Source organism: Typopeltis vanoorti, chromosome 8, assembly GCF_054136105.1.
Source record: "Typopeltis vanoorti isolate ZY-2024b chromosome 8, IOZ_Tvanoo_1.0, whole genome shotgun sequence".
Taxonomy (NCBI): Eukaryota; Metazoa; Arthropoda; class Arachnida; order Uropygi; family Thelyphonidae; genus Typopeltis; species Typopeltis vanoorti.
This window is the reverse complement of record NC_143556.1, coordinates 1,711,243-1,730,561: the sequence shown is the minus strand read 5'-3', so window position 1 is coordinate 1,730,561 and position 19,319 is coordinate 1,711,243. Positions and strand designations below refer to the sequence as shown.

At 35.9% G+C, this 19,319-nt stretch overlaps 1 protein-coding gene across 2 annotated transcripts in view; it reads right to left on the bottom strand.

The window, feature by feature from the left end:
• The window catches only part of LOC150103676 (uncharacterized), a 165,191-nt gene that overhangs the window by 33,608 nt on the left and 112,264 nt on the right, over window positions 1–19,319 (bottom strand). For both annotated transcript variants that reach the window (XM_090397045.1, XM_090397044.1), the window contains exon 5: window positions 3,728–3,921. In XM_090397045.1, coding sequence (XP_090253171.1) covers window positions 3,728–3,921 — 194 coding nt within the window. The remainder of the gene's footprint in view (window positions 1–3,727; window positions 3,922–19,319) is intronic.

Here is a 19,319-nt window from a genome sequence, read left to right as displayed (position 1 = left end):
ACGATGCAGACCAAGAATTTCATATATAAATAACATAATGATGCTAACTGGTGCTAAGAGTAATGAAGAGATAAAAAGAAGGTCACAAGACAGGATGTTGTGATGTGCTGCTATATTTACCAATCTCCGGATTGATGCACCAAAGAAGAAAAGAAGATGTGGTGAGTGAATGGAATAATTTGTCAATGGAAATTATAAGTGTCTTCAGTGAATGTTTTCAAAAGATATGATGCATATTTAGATGTTGTATATCAAGAAGTGACCTTCCCCCCATAAGTTCCTAATCTCATGGAAGCCTGTATATAATAATAATTAATAAACAAGTAATTATTTAATTAAACAAGTAATTAATAAGCAATAATTAATAATAAAAAAATAGAACTCCATGGTGGACACAGGAAGTTAAAGAGGTAGTGAAGGAAAAGAAGAAAGCATATCAAAAGTTCCTGGCAAATAAGTCAGCTTGTACTCTTAGAGAATACAGAGACAAATGCAAGAATGAATGCTAAACACTGTGTAAATGGTCAATGGAAATCATAAGACTATATTTTACACTGTGTAAAACTAGCTAAACAAAAGTCATGGGAGGACTTTGGCAAGAATATAGAAAATAAATATCAAGAAGGTGGCAAAATATTCTGGAGGTTGTTGAAGAAGCTTAGGAATGGAGGAAAGAGTGCTGTAAAAGGAGTTAGGGATGATAAAGGTGACATGAAAACAGGAGAAAAAGATATCCTTGAAGTATGGAGTAATTACTTTGAAAAACTGCTAAATGAAACAAGCAGTGATGACAGAACAGTGGTAAAAAACACTGACCAGGCATGCAGTCAGGAATACATATCCATACTTGAAGTAGAAAGAGCCATCAAAGGCTTAAAATTTGGAAAGGCAACAGGAGTAGATGATATTCGACCAGAAATGCTGAAGTATGGTGGTATTTACAGTGGCTGCACTGCATAGTTCAGAAAGCCTGGACAGAGGGACGAATTCCCGATGATTGGAGTAGAGCTCTAATAGTACCCATATATAAAAAGGGAAATAAAACTGAATATGAGAATTACAGAGGTATTTCCCTACTGAGTGTTCCTGGCAAGATCTATGCAAGTATACTTGAGAAACGATTGAGAAGAATTGTGGAAGAAAAGCTGGATTCAGGCCAATAGAGGCTGTCAGGATCAGATCTTCACTTTACAACAAATAGTCGAGAAAGCATGGGAATATAACAAAGATCGACGAAACAAATAGAGATAAGGAAATTATTATTTCTTTTTATGAGGCCTTGATATGCTCACATCTGGATTATTGTGCTCAAGTCTGGTCCTCTGGGTTTTTTGGGGATGAGGAAGTGATGAAGAGGATTCAGAAACGAGTGACCAAGATAGCGAGTGGCCTGTGGAATGTTCCCTATGAGGATAGATTGAGTGTGGATTGCAGAAATTGGTTGATAGGAGAAAAAGAAAGGATAACTCTTAATAAGGGAATACCGTGAGCAGACATATAAATACAAAATTAATCTCATGTAAAAAGATTTTTTTAATAGTATAATTTTCACCTGTGTGTCACAGGCATCTTCAGTACATGTTAAGCTCAAATTAAACAATAACTCACAATTCCAAAAAGCACCACCTAAGTAGCTAGTGCAAGATAACTAAAAAGGTCAATAAAATTTCCTAACAAAAAAAAAAAAAAAAAAAAAAAAAAAACTATATATACAATAAAAAGTTAGGAAAGATTAGCTGATTTGTAAAGTACTATCTCCCATAAAGGGGATAGATGTAAACCATCAGAACTGTTTAAGTTAGGAGAGTGGAGTAAAGTTTCACATGTTTCTTTATAAAGCCATTCTATGCGGAACCGACTTTTATGAAGGACTCTTGTCTTTTTCCAATGAACTCTATGTCTGGTTAAGATGGCATGTTCTGCAAGTCCAGACTGTTCAGGTTTAAGGTACTGAATATGAGACTGGTGTTCTTCTAGTTGAATAGAGGCAGATCTTCCTGTTTGTCTGAAATAAGATAATCCACAAGAGCAAGGAATCTGGTAGACACCTGGATAATTAAGATGTGGAAGCTTGTCCTTAGGAGAAGTGAGAAAGGTATACATAAGGGATAGGAATGTGCGTTATTTCTTCTGTATTTGAAGAGGAAGACATTAAAATTACTCAAAGCTCTTTCGATGAAGGAATTTTTGTATCCATTAGATAGAAAGGAAGAATATATTGCAGTTTTCTTACTGTGAGAGATCGTCTGAAGAACAAAAGGAGTTGAAAACAGAAAAATCTTCACCTTTTTCATCCGATGGTTTACATCTATTCTATCCCCTTTATGGGAGATAGGAAAGATTAGCTGATTTGTAAAGTACTAACTTTTTATTGTATATATAGCATTTTTTTTTGTTAGGAAATTTTATTGACCTTTTTAGTTATCTTACACTAGCTACTTAGGCGGCGCTTTTTGGAATTAAGAGTTATTGTTTAATTTGAGCTTAACATGTACTGAGATGCCTGTGACACACAGGCGAAAATTATACTATTAAAAAAATCTTTTTACATGAGATTTTCCGTCATTAATTTTGTATTTAAAAAGAGGGGATGTGATAGAAACATTTAAGTTGCTTAAAGGGTAGATGCTGGGGAAATGTTTCAGCACTTGGCTAGAGGGACGAGAACAAGGGGTCATCCCTGGAAGTTGAATAAAGGTGTGGTAAGTAGGAGTGTGAGGACTAGATTTTTTGCTAGGAGAGTTGTGAGTGGAATGGGTCGCCAGAGTCAGTTGCGAGTATTTTGTCTGTTAATATGGTTCAAGGAGAGGTATAATTATGTGGATAGATTGGGTCTCCCAAATTGAGTCTTTGGACTCCATGGAGGTACTCATATCCATCCATCAGTGGCTTTAACAGGCACTGAAGTACCTATAGCCTTCCAAGCATTCTTGCACTTCTCAACCGTAATATAGAGGATAAGGCAGTTACCCCTATGCCTCCAAGTATTCTTGTCTGTAAATTGCATGTGTTCTACTGGATGGTTTTTCATGAGAAAAACATGAGTTTCTGGGAGAAAAAAACCTCTACCTCTGTAAGGAGGTGCCCATATAATAATAATAATAATAATAATAATAAATATGGAATTCTGAAAGCCTCTCAAATTCCTTCAGACTGCCATTAAGTACAGCGGGCGGTAATACACCATGAAATAGACATTCACAACATCTGCCCATGGTGAGATTCAACTGACAATCTGGCAGTTAAAGAGCAGAGAAGGCCTTCTCTAATCTTCAACATTTAGCTAACCAAATCTGGCAAACAGAATAATAATAAAAATTAATCATGCAGAAATGATGGTCAGAAAAAAAAGATTCAATCACTCAATGCAATATTCAATCCATCCATTTTCCTCCTTCCTAACATTTCTCCTCAATATCTTCATATTTCAAGAAATTTACAGGTGTGTCTGTGAAACTCACTGTACATAAGCCAATGCTCTTTTGCCTAAAGCTTACATTATACAGTATTATTGTAAGCTAATGTATTATCTAAACAATTTCAAAATTCTATTCATCAGCAAAAAAGGGTGTAAACAGTTCACAATAACTGTTAACTAAATCTGAATACTCTAATGAAAAGCACATGGTACAGGTCTGCTGAATCCTTTTCAGAGTTAATATTACTTTAATTTAAAAGCAAATAAACAAAAAAACAACAGAGTAATATATATATATTTTTTTTTTACTTTGAATCTTTTGAAGACACTTTACTCATGGAATCAAAAAGAAATGAAATGGAGGGCGCTTCAGTATTTATGTCCAAAGCTTTGATCAGTTCCAGAAAGTCGCCCTCTGTCATGTTTGATTTGAGATGGTCAAGCATAATCTGTATAGCAGCATCTTTAGAGTGAGCCAAATCATCAACTGTTCCATTTAAAATCTGGAAAAAGGAAACTTTTTTTTAAAAAAAAAAGATAAATTTTGATATAAATAGCAGATTTATTTTATTTATTTACTTATTTTACATCTAAATGTAAAACTAAAGCAACAGTAAAAAAAGTGCTAAGAAAATAAGAGATATCATGCAATTCAGATGCAGCTAAATAGCTGGTATTTTTATATGGACTGTTATTGGCTGGAATTGTAAAAGGACATTTAAACTCTCAACAATTAAAACAACAGTATCAACTAAGCAGATGCTTCTAAATTGCAGCTTACTTTCCACCTTCTCATATCTTATTTCTCTTACATCTGAGATGTTTTTAGAATTTTTTTTAATATAAAAATATGAATACTAATACAATGCTTTCATTTTGTGAATGTAATTATTATATAAAGCATGAAACATAGAAATATGAAAGTAACATAAAACATTGTATGTGCTATTTTAATGACAACTGCAGTGAGGTATATAGATCAAGAACAGATAAATATATTTTATAAATTGGTATGAATTTCAGGGGAGGAAAAAAAGTAGCTAATAAGCCAGGTGCCTTATATCAAATATTAGGCTCATATAACTAAGTAAGAAAACTAGATGAATGAAGAATAACTATTTTAAAGCAATTTAACAATGCAGATTTAGCACTGTTCTGGCATAATCTTGTACATAAGCCATTATGTACAAGATTATCAAGTGTATTTTCCTCTTCCACAGAAGACCTTCAACTCAGCCATTCTCATGTCTTTTTGCTCCATAACTATCAAGTAGGATGACCTTTCCTGAACTTTTCCTTTCTATGATTAGACTATTGCTTCTATCCTTCTAATCTAAACACTTGTTCTGATGAGTTACAGAAATTATTCTAGAAGAAATGAAGACTTTCATTCTCTACTTGGTTCAAAATTTCTGCCATTATTCAAGCCTTCTCCATTTTGATATGCCTGCTTTAATAGCATGCATATAAAAATAGAGAAGAAAAAATTTCAGCAACCATAAGTATGATCATAAGTATCTTGAGACAAAACTTCACCTTTATTCCCAGCATGCATTGAAGTATTAAACAAATGCAAAAAAAAATATTAACAAATCCACACAGAGTCTGAATGTTTTAAATACAGACAACTTTCTATACAAATGAGAATCATGTTTTCTGATCCTCTGTGAAAACCACTGGATAAAATATTGGCTTATTTCTACTATCTCTCCCTTTATCTCCTTCTGGGTTTCGGCCAATAGTTTTAACTATTGGCCAAATGGTTGATCAGTAACTTTAGCATGCCATGTAATTGTAGTGCAGCTTGTTTCTTTGTATATATGTGTATACTCCAGATGATGACCTTGATGTGAAGGTCAAAATGTAGAGTGTTTATTTTGGTTTATATTAAACTAAAGTTTTACTCTAACACGGTAGTTGTTTCCATAATTTGCATAATGTATTCTGATCACCGTGTAAGCATGAAAGAAAGGATAAATGTCACAGACATCGCAATAACTGCTGTGACAGTAATGTAAATATTACCCATAAAAAATTCTACTCTGAACAATTTCAAATCATACTGCATATGATTACCCTTTCAATCAGTGTACTGCAGAGCGCAGGAGAGTAATTTTTATTATTAAGTAGTCCTAAGCTCAATACTGCTTGATAAGTTCCTTATCCTCCCACATATTATAATTCCATTTTTACTGTCAAAAAAAAAAGAAAAAAAAATTCTTTTTTCTTTATTTTTGTAATAGTTAGACTACTCTTATTGGCAAAATGATAATTTTCCCCATTGCATGATGGATATGATATTTGAGCTTATTAAAATTTGCTCAGCCATTTCACTGAACCAAGTCTGACAGGTAGTGTGGATGATTTATGACCTAACACAATGAGTCCTTGATTTCCTGGCAATCTCAGGTAATAATAATAATATTTAACTGGCATCTGTTTCCCACAGCATGGAAACAGCCCTATATTCAGGAAATTTAGTAAATTCTCAATTTCCTGAATATGGGCATCTATACTGAATATGATGCAGTGGAAATGAAATGTGAACTCAGCTTGTCGGTCAATGTTTTATTGACCGACAAGCTGAGAGCTATGCAAAGGCAAAAGGAAAGAGCACTGCTTAGTATTCAAGATAGAAAGTGCAATGCTTAGGTCAGGGCTCAGACAAAGCTGAGACATATTGTAACAGCCATTAAAAGATCCAAATGGCAATGGGCAGGTCATAATACAAGAATAATACTAAAAAAATTGACAAAATTGATATCTGAATGGTATACTAGAAATGGAAAGAGCTACAGGAAGACCAGAGAGATGGTGGGAGAATGAGATTAAGGAGGCTGAAACACAGTGGCACAGAGAATCTCAAGATGGGTCAGAATGAAGGAATTTGGAAAACACCTTTGTCCAGCAGTGGACAGAGGCTGATGATGATACTCAATATAGGTGACTGTCAAAGATACCCCCATTACTCAATCAATGACCACCAGTATGGATTCTGTCACTTTAGACAGCAGATATAGACTATATCTGCACTCCTGGAGAGGCATCAAAAATATTTGTAAAAACTGGTGCCACTGCTCTTGACATCTCCTGACATTTGATCAGGTATAGCATTGAGGCCTTCTCAACAAACCACCAGCATTCTTAGTGGGTAAGTTTAAAGGGTAGTTTGGCTAATTGACTATCCAAACTTTAATTAGGTAGTAAATTTTCTCTTTGATTTATCACTCATTATCTTTAAAGGTATACCTGTGGCATAACTATAAACAACAAATAACATGATAACCACAGTAAATTACAGATATTTCATACTGAAAATAACAGTACATCATCAGTGCGTAGAAACAAGCAAATCAAAGAAACGGGAATACAACGTACATATAGCAATCGGTGGTTTATTAATTAAAAACTGTTGCCATGTGCTACAAATTAATATTAGTAAATAATATTATTAAAAACTATTTTTGATCATCATCATCATCAAATTCCTGCCATGTATCCTCAAGGGGTGTACAGGATATGACAGTACTACATGAAAAATTTACATCATTACTAACTTCCTATCTACAGTTTTCCTCCAAATCAGTCTGTTACTTGTCAAGACTCCAACATTATCAGATCTTATATTTCTATCGTCTAAGGCACTTTGTACCGTATCAATCCAACTATATCTTGGTCTTCTTCTGGGTCGTTTTCCTGCCAACCTGGCAGAGAACACTTGTTTTGCTAATCTTTCCTCTCCCATTCTATTTAAGTGACCATACCACCTGAGATTAGCTCTGCTAACGCATTCCTGGATGCTGACAATGTCAAGTTCTTTCCTAATATCCTCATTTTTAATATGATATTGCCATTGATGCCATCTGTTCACATCTTTCTCAGGACTCTCATATCTGCGGTCTCTAGTCTTTGGTCAAGTGTTTTACTTCTGACGCAGCTCTCCCATAAGTTAAAACTGGTTTGAACACTGTCTTGTATATAGCTAATTCAGTGTTCTGACTAATTTCCCTCTTATTCCATATGAATTTATTCAATTGACTTCCCACCATACCAGCTTTGCTGATTCGGTTGTCTATTTCTATATTTAATTTACCATTTTCAGTAAAAATCGTTCCTAAGTAACTGAAATGTTTTACTTGTTCCACAGGTTCTCCATTCACAACACAGTTGACATTTTCAATGATTCTGCCTATTTTCATTGTCTTTGTCTTTTTATTACTGACCTTCATACCATATCTATTACAACAGCTATTCAATTTAGTCAGAGAATCTTGCAGACTTGTAGCAGATTTATTTAGAAGTATAACATCATCCGCATAAAGCAAAGAGCTGACATTAACATCTCCAATTTTGATATCGGGTTTAATACCACTTTCCTTCATAATGTGATCCATATAGATAATGAATAACAGAGGGGATAATGTACATCCTTGTCTCACACCAGATTTAACATTAAACCATCTTCCTGTACTTCCTTCAATTCTAACTGCTGACTTACAATTCAAATAAAGACTAAGTATTGCTTGATATAATGCCCCATTGACACCATATAACTGCATCGTATTGAATAGCTTCTCTCTTGGCACCTTGTCATATGCCTTTTCCAAATCGACAAAACTTAAATACAGATCTTTGTTATATTCCCATGCTTTCTCGACTATTTGTCGTAAAGTGAAGATCTGATCCGGACAGCCTCTATTTGGCCTGAATCCAGCTTGTTCTTCACCAAGCTTTTCTTCCACAATTCTTCTCAACCGTTTCTCAAGTATACTTGCATAGATCTTGCCAGGAACACTCAGTAGGGAAATACCTCTGTAATTCTCACATTCAGTTTTATTTCCCTTTTTATATATGGGTACTATGAGAGCTCTACTTCAATCATCGGGAATTTGTCCCTCTGTCCAGGCTTTCTGAACTATGCAGTGCAGCCACTGTAAGACTTTTATACCACCATACTTTAGCATTTCTGGTCGAACATCACCTACTCCTGCTGCCTTTCCACATTTCAAGCCTTTGATGGATTTTTCTACTTGAAGTATGGATATGTATTCCTGACTGCATGCCTGGTCAGTGTTTTTTATCACTGTGCTGTCATCACTGCTTGTTTCATTTAGCAGTTTTTCAAAGTAATTACTCCATACTTCAAGGATATCTTTTTCTCCTGTTTTCATGTCACCTTTATCATCTCTAACTCCTTTTACAGCACTCTTTCCTCCATTCCTAAGCTTCTTCAACAACCTCCAGAATATTTTGCCACCTTCTTGATATTTATTTTCTATATTCTTGCCAAAGTCCTCCCATGACTTTTGTTTAGCTAGTTTTACACACTGTTTAGCTTTCTTACATTTGTCTCTGTATTCTGTAAGAGTAAAAGCTGACTTATTTGCCAGGAACTTTCGATATGCTTTCTTCTTTTCCTTCACTGCTTCTTTAACTTCCTGTGTCCACCAGGGAGTTCTGATTTTTTTATCCTTGCACACAACCTCACCACATGCCTCTCTGGCAGAATCAATCAATGTTTTCTTCAGAGTTTGCCACTGAATGTTAAAGGTTTGATTCCTGTTCTCAAACTCTTTCATTTTCTTTTCAATAATCTTTCTGTATTTTAGTCTACAGTTCACATCTGAGAGCTGCTAAACTTTTATTCACTTTAAAACTTTCTTACATGTTATTCTTTTCAATATGAAATTCAATTTTATCCTGCTCAAGACTAAATAGTGATCACTTTCAATTTCGAATCCTCTGTACACTCTGGTGTCCTGCACCAGGGAGAAAACATCACTATCAACAATAACATAGTCAATGAGACTTTTCTTATTCCTAGCCTCTTCTCTCCATGTGAATTTGTGCACATTTTTATGTTGGAACATGGTGTTAGTAATGACCAGTCCATGTCCTGAGCAGAAATCCAACAGACATTTGCCATTATTATTAGCTTTGCTCTTTTCTCTAAATTTTCCCAAAATATTTTTATATGTCTCACAATCATTTCCTACTCTGCTATTTAGATCCCCAACAAGGACCAACTTTTCCTTTTTCATTGTGTCAGTTGCTTTTTCTAAAGCCTCAAAAAATTACTCCACTTCTACCTTAGTAGAACCTTCTGTGGGACCATAGGCACAAATAAGTCTCTTTGTCCAGTTCCCTATTCTCATATTTGCCCACATTACTCTACTTGAGACTGACTGCCATTCAAGATGATTAGCCTCATATTTTGTGTTGAATACTATGGCTACTCCTCCTTTTCCTTGATTGTCATTGCCTGAATATAACATTTTGTATTTATTACACAGAAAGATCTCACCAGTTTTGGTCTTTTTTGTTTCAGTCACCCCTATTATGTCGATCTGGTACTTATCTAATTCCTCAGCTAGCTCCATTTCTTTGCCATTCAGGCTTCTTACGTTGATAGTACCGATCTTTAACTCTGGTGATGTTGAGTTGGGGTTTGTTTTCAGATTTGTTCCAGTAGCTGACTTTTCGCTGTTCGCCCTGGTTCCCTGGCGAAAACAACGGGGGCCTTGTTTAACCGGGCGACGCCCCAGCCGGCATGAAATTTTGTCATGTTGTACCATCATTTTTTATTTTGGTTTAACCAATAAGAATACAATTTGGTCGGCTAAATCCCAAATTGCCAGCCCATCCTCGTTCGTTCAGTATCAAAGTAGATACCCAACAGTGTGCATCACGAGAAGGTGAGGATTGGACATTAAGTCAGAAGCCCTGGTCGGTTCTCCGCATTCCTTTAAAGGCTATGTAGAGGTCTCCTCTCAGTTATACAGCTTTGACCCTTAAGCACCCCTCACTATTTTTGATGGTTACATAAAATAAGAATCTCCCAATTTTTGGGAGAGACAATCGTTTCCGATTCATATTTGGTTGATGTAGGATTAAATATGAATACCTTTTCAAAGAAAGTTGCAAAGCCCCGTTACATTGATCAAAACTGAATCGGAAAAATTGTCTCTCTCTCTCTCTCTGCCCCCCCACCAAAAAAAAAAAGTTTGGGAGTTTATTTTATGTAGCCATCAAAATTAGTTTTTAATATTATTATTTATTAATATTCATTGCTAGCATGCAGCAACAGTTTTTAATTAGTAAACCACTGACTGCTGTATGTACCTTGTATTCCCGTTTCTTTGATTTGCTTGTTTCTATGCACTGATGATGTACTGTTATTTTCAGTATGAAATATCTGTACTTTCATCTCGGTAAAGTTAATTACTGTGGTTATCGTGTAATTTGTAGTTTATACTAATCATTATGGTGGATGGCTTCTTATCAATGGATCATCACCAACGTAAGTGTCCTATAACTTCATTATATGGCATAGCTTCTTTCTCCTATACATAAATAATTTTCTCTCACTGACCAATACTCCCATTCATAGTTTTTTTTTGCTAATGACAGTGTACAAACTCAAGCCCCCTAGCTGACTGATCTTGGCCAGGCCATCCAGGATTGCCCATCTTGCTAAAGCAGAGGCCAAATAATGCTGCAAGACAAGATCCTCTTTTCCAGATGTCCATGAGTTGCACCACATGAGAAGCATGGCAGCAAGCAGTGATGGTGGTCTGGAAGAAAGGATAGTAAAAAAGACTCGGGAGAAGCAGAGCAAAGAATATGGGAAAAAAAAATGAATGAAATGGACCAGTAATATCACTGGGAGGGCCCCCCCCCCCACCAAGAACAGGTACCCCACAGGGTACCTGTTCTTGGTGTGTGTGTGGGGGGTATCAACCTATATCAACCCATAGGTGATATCTTCAACCTCTGAATTATTATTCCAGAACACTGGAATAATAATTCGGCATGCCATTTTGCTACTTGTGGAAATAGCAATATCATAGAAATAGTCCCGAGTATCTTAAGGAGTCTAATTCTGCCTAATGAGATCTCAATAATAATCAACTGATCTCACCATTGATTCATAGTATTATAAAAGGTTTTAAAAAGGGTTCTACAACTTTGCAAGAGAACAGAGAATAACTCGGAAGACATAAAAAAGCTGAGTGAGTGTCATAATGTAGTGAAACATAAATTTTTGGTCACGTAACTTTATTTGCAAATGACAACACTAGATGGCATGATATGTCACATCATTTAAAAATGGTGACTTTCGATGGTGCAGAGTGAGCACGTTGTGTGTCTTGGTTTAAGGAAATGAAGTCTGCAACACAAGTTCAGAGGAATTTTCACATGCAATACCACAAAGAATCTCCTAATAGGAGCATGATCTGCACATGGCACAAGAATTTTGTGGAAACAGGCTGTTCTTGTGTCATCCAAGTTCAACAGCATCGGCCACGTGTTGCCAATGATGTTGTAGAAGTTTGGGAAAGTTTCAGAGAAGCCCTGGAAAGTCAACCAGACTTTCTGAGAATTTGGCATCTCATCAAATTGGAATGTGACTGTGTGACGTGTTTTTTGACAGCATCTACATTTAAGTCCCTACAAATTTACCCTCGTACAACAATGATAAAGATATGCCAGGATTTCTGTATGGAAATGATCAGTAGGATGGAATAAAATGAGGACTTTTTGGACACGACTGTTTTCAGTGATGAGTGCATTTTTCACATGTCCATGAGTTGATATAAGTGCCCACTGACATCTACTTACTTCTACTTCTTGATGTAAGTGGACACTCACAACTGCAGAATTTAGGGAAACAAACAGCCACACACCATCACCTTAAAGAACACCTTAAAGGCTAACATTTTTTGCACCATAAGCAAGAATAAAGTGTATGGAACCTTTTTTTTTCAGTCTCTAGTTACTGGTGGTGTGCATCTATCTCGGCATGCTACAAGGAGACCTAATACCACAATTAGATGATGATGACCACAACAGATGCTTACATTTTCAGCACGATGGAGCACCTCCTCATTACCTGACAGACGCAAGTTCATACCTTGACACCCGTTTTTCCAGACAGATAGATTGATAGAGAAGTGTCTCTAGCATGGCCACTGCATTACCCCCAACCTTACACCAATAGATTGTTTCTTGTGTAGGGCTTTGCGAAAGATCAAATGTTTGTACCACTACCAGCCAATTTGAATGAGCTGTTCCAGAATTACTGTCACCATTGCTGAAGTTATGCCAGATATGCTCTGCCATGTGTGGCAGGAAACTGATTACAGATGGGACATCTGCAGAATTACTGGAGGCAGTCATATTGAACTTGAACTGTCTGTGTTGCAACTTCAAGTGTTATGCTACATTTGTATGGTAATAAAAATTGTTCATCTATCGTTATTTACCTTCTATTGTCATTCAAAGTTGTATACCCCCCCCCTTGAAAAACCCTATACATTCATGAGAGAAGAGTGTGCTGCTGTGCATTAAAAGCTACACAGAGCAACTAAATGTGAGGTCAACTGCTTCCTATGTATTAGTACCATCTGTATATAAACCATATATACCAGTAGTGTCCATAATGTTCATCACAACTGTACAGTCCATCCCTTAAAGATATTTAGTTGATTGCCAAGAATATATTCATATATTGCACTTGATTCAAGACTGGACTCATTGCAATGTTAAACAAGCAATGCAAATCTGTGAGAAGTTTTTGGTATTGAGACCACATTATGATGTAAATAACAGTTTAAGAAAAATAAGCAATTAAAACACTACAAGTTTCGTAAGTCATAAGACACACATCATCAGGGTTACTGGTACAAAAAAGTTTAACAACAAAAGACTATAAACAATTAATTACATATATCAGATGTTAGGATAACTTCACAACTGTCACAGACAAATGAGAAACCAGAATAAAAATGGTAAAGTCATTACTCTGTGTGTGTTGGAATACAGCTAGTTGTTGCTATCATGTTCTGTGGCATCACGCGTGTCTTAGGTCCATGGCAGTTAAATTTTTAACGAAAGCAGACCATACTTAGTGTAAGATTAAGTCTTGATTTTTATTGCATTGTGTAGGGATCCTAAGCATTTGCGAGGCTTCTTTAAATAAACTTTCCTGTAAAACAATTATGATCAATATATGATATTTTTGTTTATTGCCAAACTACTTGATGGCCTGTAGTAGTAGTTGTATGGAATACCCAGCATGATTTATGTTGTCTTCTTTTTTTGAAGTCTTTTATGTGTTCAAATATGCAGATCTCTCCCAACCCATTTGTCTGTCTGGCCTACATAACAAATGCCACATGAGCAATGAATCTCATAAATGCCTGGTTTTTTCAATGCAGCGATGTGGAGGTTTTGGTGGATGTAAGAATCTTGAGATTTTTTGTAAAGGTAAAAAAGCTACTTTTACATTGAACTTGCAGAGCAACGTAGGATTTTTTCATTCTTGATGCAAGGTAGCGCAATTGCATTCTTGAAATCTTGTTTAAGTAAGGGAGTTGCATAAGATGTATTAAGAATTTTGCTGATTATCTTGGGTTCATAACCATTAAATCCAAGGTTGTTTCTGGTAGTGCAGTTCTTTATTCCTTTTAATTGATGTGCTTGATATTTTGTATTCCCTATCTCGTAAAGTTTTATTTACGTCTTTCTTTTGTAATGGATGGTGGTGGCGTGAAGCGGTATTTAAAAATCTTGCTTATGTGGTAGGTTTCCTGCATACAGAAAAGGATAACCTTTTTTTTTCTTCTTTGTTTACTTTGACAAGGATATCAAGGAATGGTAAATTTTTGAGCTGTTCTAGTTCAAGAATGAATTTTATATTGGGATGTAAGTGGTTCAGATAATCTTTGAAATTAATCAACTCATCCATTGTTCCTGACAAATAATGAAGATATCACCAGTGTAAGCAAATTTTTGGTTTCTTCTGATAATTTTTTAATACTTTAGTTTAGAAATTTTTCATAAACAACTGGCTAAGGCTGGAGAAAGGAAGAACCCATGGCAAGTACTTTTTGTTCCCAATATTTGCCTTGAAATATGAAAAAAAGTTTTTATATTTCATGAAATAAAGTGTTTGAATAGTCCTATAATGTATGGTGCGAAAAGATTTACAACTAGATCCACTATGTTATTTCTGGGTACATTGGTAAAGAGACTGAATACATTTAAGATGTCTGAAGGCTCTATATTTATATCCTTTACCTTTTTAATAAAATGTAAATTATTTTTTACAAATGATTCTCTTTTTCCTATGTGTGGTGATATCAGGTTTGACAGATATTTGCTAAGTTTGAGAACAGGGAATCTCTCCCATCTAAAATTGGCCATAATGGAATATTCTTTTTGTGTATTTTTGGTGTGCTATAAATTCTTGGGACTAACAGATGTTTTGATGATAGATTTTTTTAAATTCTTTTAAAATTAAGTAACTTTTTGATCAAGTCATTAGTTTTATTATGTGTGCACCATGTGGGATCCCTGTCAAGGATATATAGAAATTGGAATCTTCTAATAGACTGTTCATTTTTCTTGCGCTTCCACCAAATTCATAATCACTGTTGCATTTCCTTTGTCTGCCTTAACTATCACTATGTTTTTATCTCATCTTAATTCTTTAAGGGCCATTAGATCAAATTTTGGTATGTTTCTATGAGGTAATTTCGATTTTAGCTGTAAGGCTGAAGTTTGTATGTGGTGAGATCTGCAGAATCTCTAGGAAGATTGCATATTCCCTTTACAATTTGAGCTATGCCTACTTCTGGAATGTTCAGAGATAAGGCAAAATTAAAAAACATCTCATTAGAAGATTTTTTTTTTCTGTGCTAGATAAGACTTTAGAAGAAAGAGTGATTTCTAAAAGTTGTCATCTTTAGAAAGATGACTTAGATTGATCTAGATGTTTTTATTTTTCTTCTTGAAGCAAGTTAAATTTTTTTTATCAAATTATATTTCTTTTTATTTGCAACTGCTGCAGTTTCATTGGATGTAAATCTGTCAATGATATTCCACATGTTGGACAATAGCAATGTAGCTAATTCACTATGCACAGTGAACATATCTTGATCTATTTTTGAAAGCTTTAATCTAATGATTGAGATCCATTCTCCTTAAGACAACTAGTTCTGTTTTCTTGTAGATTCTATCTGCTTTGGCTGAATAGAATGTATATTTGTTATGCAGGTCAGGAGAGATCTACATGTCTGAACCACACAAAGGACATTAAAAAAAGAAGACAACAAATCATGCTTGGTATTCCACACAACTACTACTACTGGCCATCAAGTAGTTTGGCAACAAGCAAAAATGTCTATATTAATCATAATTGTTTTACAAGAAAGTTTAAAGAAGCCTCGCAAATGCTTAGTTTAGGGCTTAATCCTACACTTAGTATGGTCTGCTTTCATAAAAAATTTAATTGCATGGCCCTAAGACATGGCACGCATGATGTCACAGAACATGATAGCAACAACTAGCAGTGTTCCAACATGCATACAGTAATGAATTTGCCTGTTTTTATTCTGTTTGCTCATGTAACAGTTGTGAAGTTATTATAATATCCAATATGTGTAATTAATTGTTTAAAAACTTTGTTTAAAATAAATTGTGTAAAACGTTTTTGTACCAGTATCCCTTGATGATGTAAATCATACAACTTACAAAACTTGTTGGGTTTATTTTCATTGAACTCTTTATTTACATCATAATGTGGTTTCAATAACAAAAACTTCCCACAGAACTGCTAAACCACAGAAACTTATGTTTTAAGCAATGCAAATTTTGAGATACTAGGGAGTTCAAAACAATAGTTTGTGTTTCTTTTTATTACTTTTTTATTATTAACCATATTATCATAAATGCATTCTTATCACCTAGGTCAATAAAGAAGTTTGACCTACCTTAGAAGTCCATTGTGAGAATAAAACAAAAAACTGTTTGTATGTTTTATTTATTTTATTTTTTAATTTTAATACTGATCCCATGCACGAGAAGTCAAAAGCCCGCCTATAAGCACATCAGTGTTATGTGTGGGGTGCAGATGATGACTGAGATAGAAGTTTATTGATGTTTTTTTTGAAGAATTGCAAGTTGTAATTGTTTGGGAATACTTCATGAGGAAGGCTGTTCCAAAGGACAGAGGTGGATGGAATAAAATAGGAAGAGGAGAAGCAGGTTTGGTGTATTTGGAGTTGGAGAGTAAAGGGATGCTGGGCAGCTGCTGCTCTTGTATTAACAGATGCTACTGAAAGTGAAGGAATGATGGTTGCCAATGCACTGCAGCTGTGACTATGGAGGTACCCATAGAACAGACACAGTGATGAAACACTATATCTGTGAGATAGAGGTTGAAGTCAATCTGTAAGAGAGGGATCATCAATGAGCATGATTACTCATCTCTGGACAGAATCAAGGATTTTAAGGGAAGTTTTAGGTGCACCACTACAAATATGTCAGCAGTACTCTAAGCATGGACAGATTTGGGATTTGTATATAGTTAGGAGTTGGTTGGGTGGAAAATAGGCTCTTGAGTGAGAGAGAGAATGCTAGGTTTCTTGGAAGTAGAGAAGGCTATTGATGTGCTGTGTTTATGTCAGGAAAGACTAGAGGTAAATGTTAGTTAAAACAAAGAGATCTGAACTTGTCTGGTGATATGTGTATTACTGAGGGTAAGCATAGGTGAGATGGAATCTCTTTTGCACAAGAAAAGACAAGACTGTGTTTTGGTGGCATTCAACATGACAAAGTTGTCCTTGCCCGACTGAAGGACAGTATGAAGAGCAATTTAAGTTTAAGGCACTGGTAGTAGAAGATTTTATAGCCCTGGATGCCAGAGTACTGCATGGTTTGTTGTGTTTATTTAAAGGGTTATTCCGTCGATCACGGAGGGATATTTATTGGAGAAGTACATCTTGTGTCAAATTTAGTGGACACCACTGATATATATATATATACTATTTTTATAAAATAAAAACAAGAATACAGAAGAGAAATTCTTTTCAAGTATGATATGATTTCTTGCAGCCTCATAAATACTGCTGGCCTGGGTGGCCGAGTGGTTGGCATATCTGCTCTGCAGCCAAAAGCAGTGGGTTCGAATCCTGTAGTGGGTATGGATGTTCATGAATGTCTGTCAAAATATTTGTGGTGGTGGTGGGCAGTAGATGTTGTTGGTGTAGATGATACAGTTTGCTGTAGTTGGTGGATTGAGTGGTGAAGATGTAGAGTTGTGGGTGCCCTCCTTCAATGAGTCTTTGGACTCCTTGGAGGTGTCACGTAAATGTAATAATAAAATAATAATAAATGCAGTAGTGTAGGATGAGTGTGAAGATGGAGTTTTCATCCCCAAAACATTTTTTGTTGGTATTCTGAACATTTTTATTTAGACAGCATAAGACACTTATAGAACCAAAGCTTGGATGATTGCCAAAAATTTTGAGCAGAATGAGGGATGAACACTCATTATAGCAAGAATTATTTCAGATATTCAGTCTGAGTAGGTGTTTGGATCAACAAAGCAGAAACAGTAGATTATGGGAAGGAAGAGCATGAATCATGGATATTATCCTATTTGGCACTGCAAGTGACTGGAAAAGCAAAAATTATCAGGCATTATGGTTGGTATGTGGGAATGTACAGTGCTCGGAAAGAAGTAATGGACAACCCCCCCATGGGCAAGGTGCATTGTGGCATGTAACAAGACATGTAGCCAGTATAAATTGGGGGAATTTGATGCTACAAAGTCAGTGCAACTGTGCCTGGATGAAATGACTGTGAGAAGAGAGCTGATGGAGTATGAAAGAAACATTGTGATGGAATGACAAGTTGTGAGTCTATCATTTATGCAAATTGTTGACAAATTGGGCCATCCCAGGTTAAAAATCAGTGATATGATTGTTGAATTACTGAGATGGAAGCACAGGGAATCACCTGCATGTGCTACCTGCAGTGGACCTACCACACTCACCACAGAGTGCCATGAAGGATATGTAAAAACTGCCATTTGTCGGCTGATGAGTTGAATGTGGAGTTCTGAGTATCGACTGGAACATGAATCTGCACAAAAACATTCAAAATCAAGACTCACAACATGGGTTTTCACAGAAAGACTGTAATATGCAAGCTGCATATCCTGAATCAACATGCAGCATCATCTTCAGGTGCAAAGAGTGTGTATATAGTGGAAGCTTGGAATGCATTGTTATGGAGCGATGAATCACACTACACCTTATACAAGCAGATGGATGGGTGCGAGTGTGGCAGATGCCCAGTGAACATTCCTTACCATAGTGTGTAACCCCAACTAAGAAATTCAGAGATGGTGGTGCGATGGTATGATCCTGTGTTTCTGGTTTGGCTTTCAACCTCTGTTTGGGGTACCAAGAACATTGAATTCTGAGAGATATCTGAACATTCTGGACAATGCATGCTTCCTATGGAACTGACCACTGTCTCTATCAGCAAGAAAATGCACCATGTCATAAGGCTGCTGCTGCTGTCTGTGTGATTTGTGAACATGAAGTCACTGCACTTGACTGGCCTCCACAGAACCATGATCTCAACCCTACTGAACATTTGTGGGATGAACTGGAGCATCAAGTGAGGTCAAGAGACATTCGCACTACAACACTCCAGAATTCCCATTGATTTCTATTGTGTGCTTGTGGAAAGTATGCCTTGTAGGATTGCTGCAGTCACTGGGGCAACCTTAATAAAATGTAAGGTGGTCTTACATTTTATTAAGGTCGGCAACATGGCAGTCTGTTCCTCACATTATGTTGTCCACTGACTTCTTTCCAAGCAGTGTATATTAGGTCACTGCTAAAAGCAAATACTTTAGCATCCCTTCTGCCTTGATCAGTGAAGCTAGAGTTTGAATAACAGAAAATCAAGTTTCAGATAAATGATTAAGAGACTTGGGGTCATTACCAAAATTTGAAGAACAAGGAAGATAGCAAATGAATGCAACAAAATGAGACAAGAAAAGTTGAGTCAGAGAAGATTAAAATCAGCACTTACCTAGGTG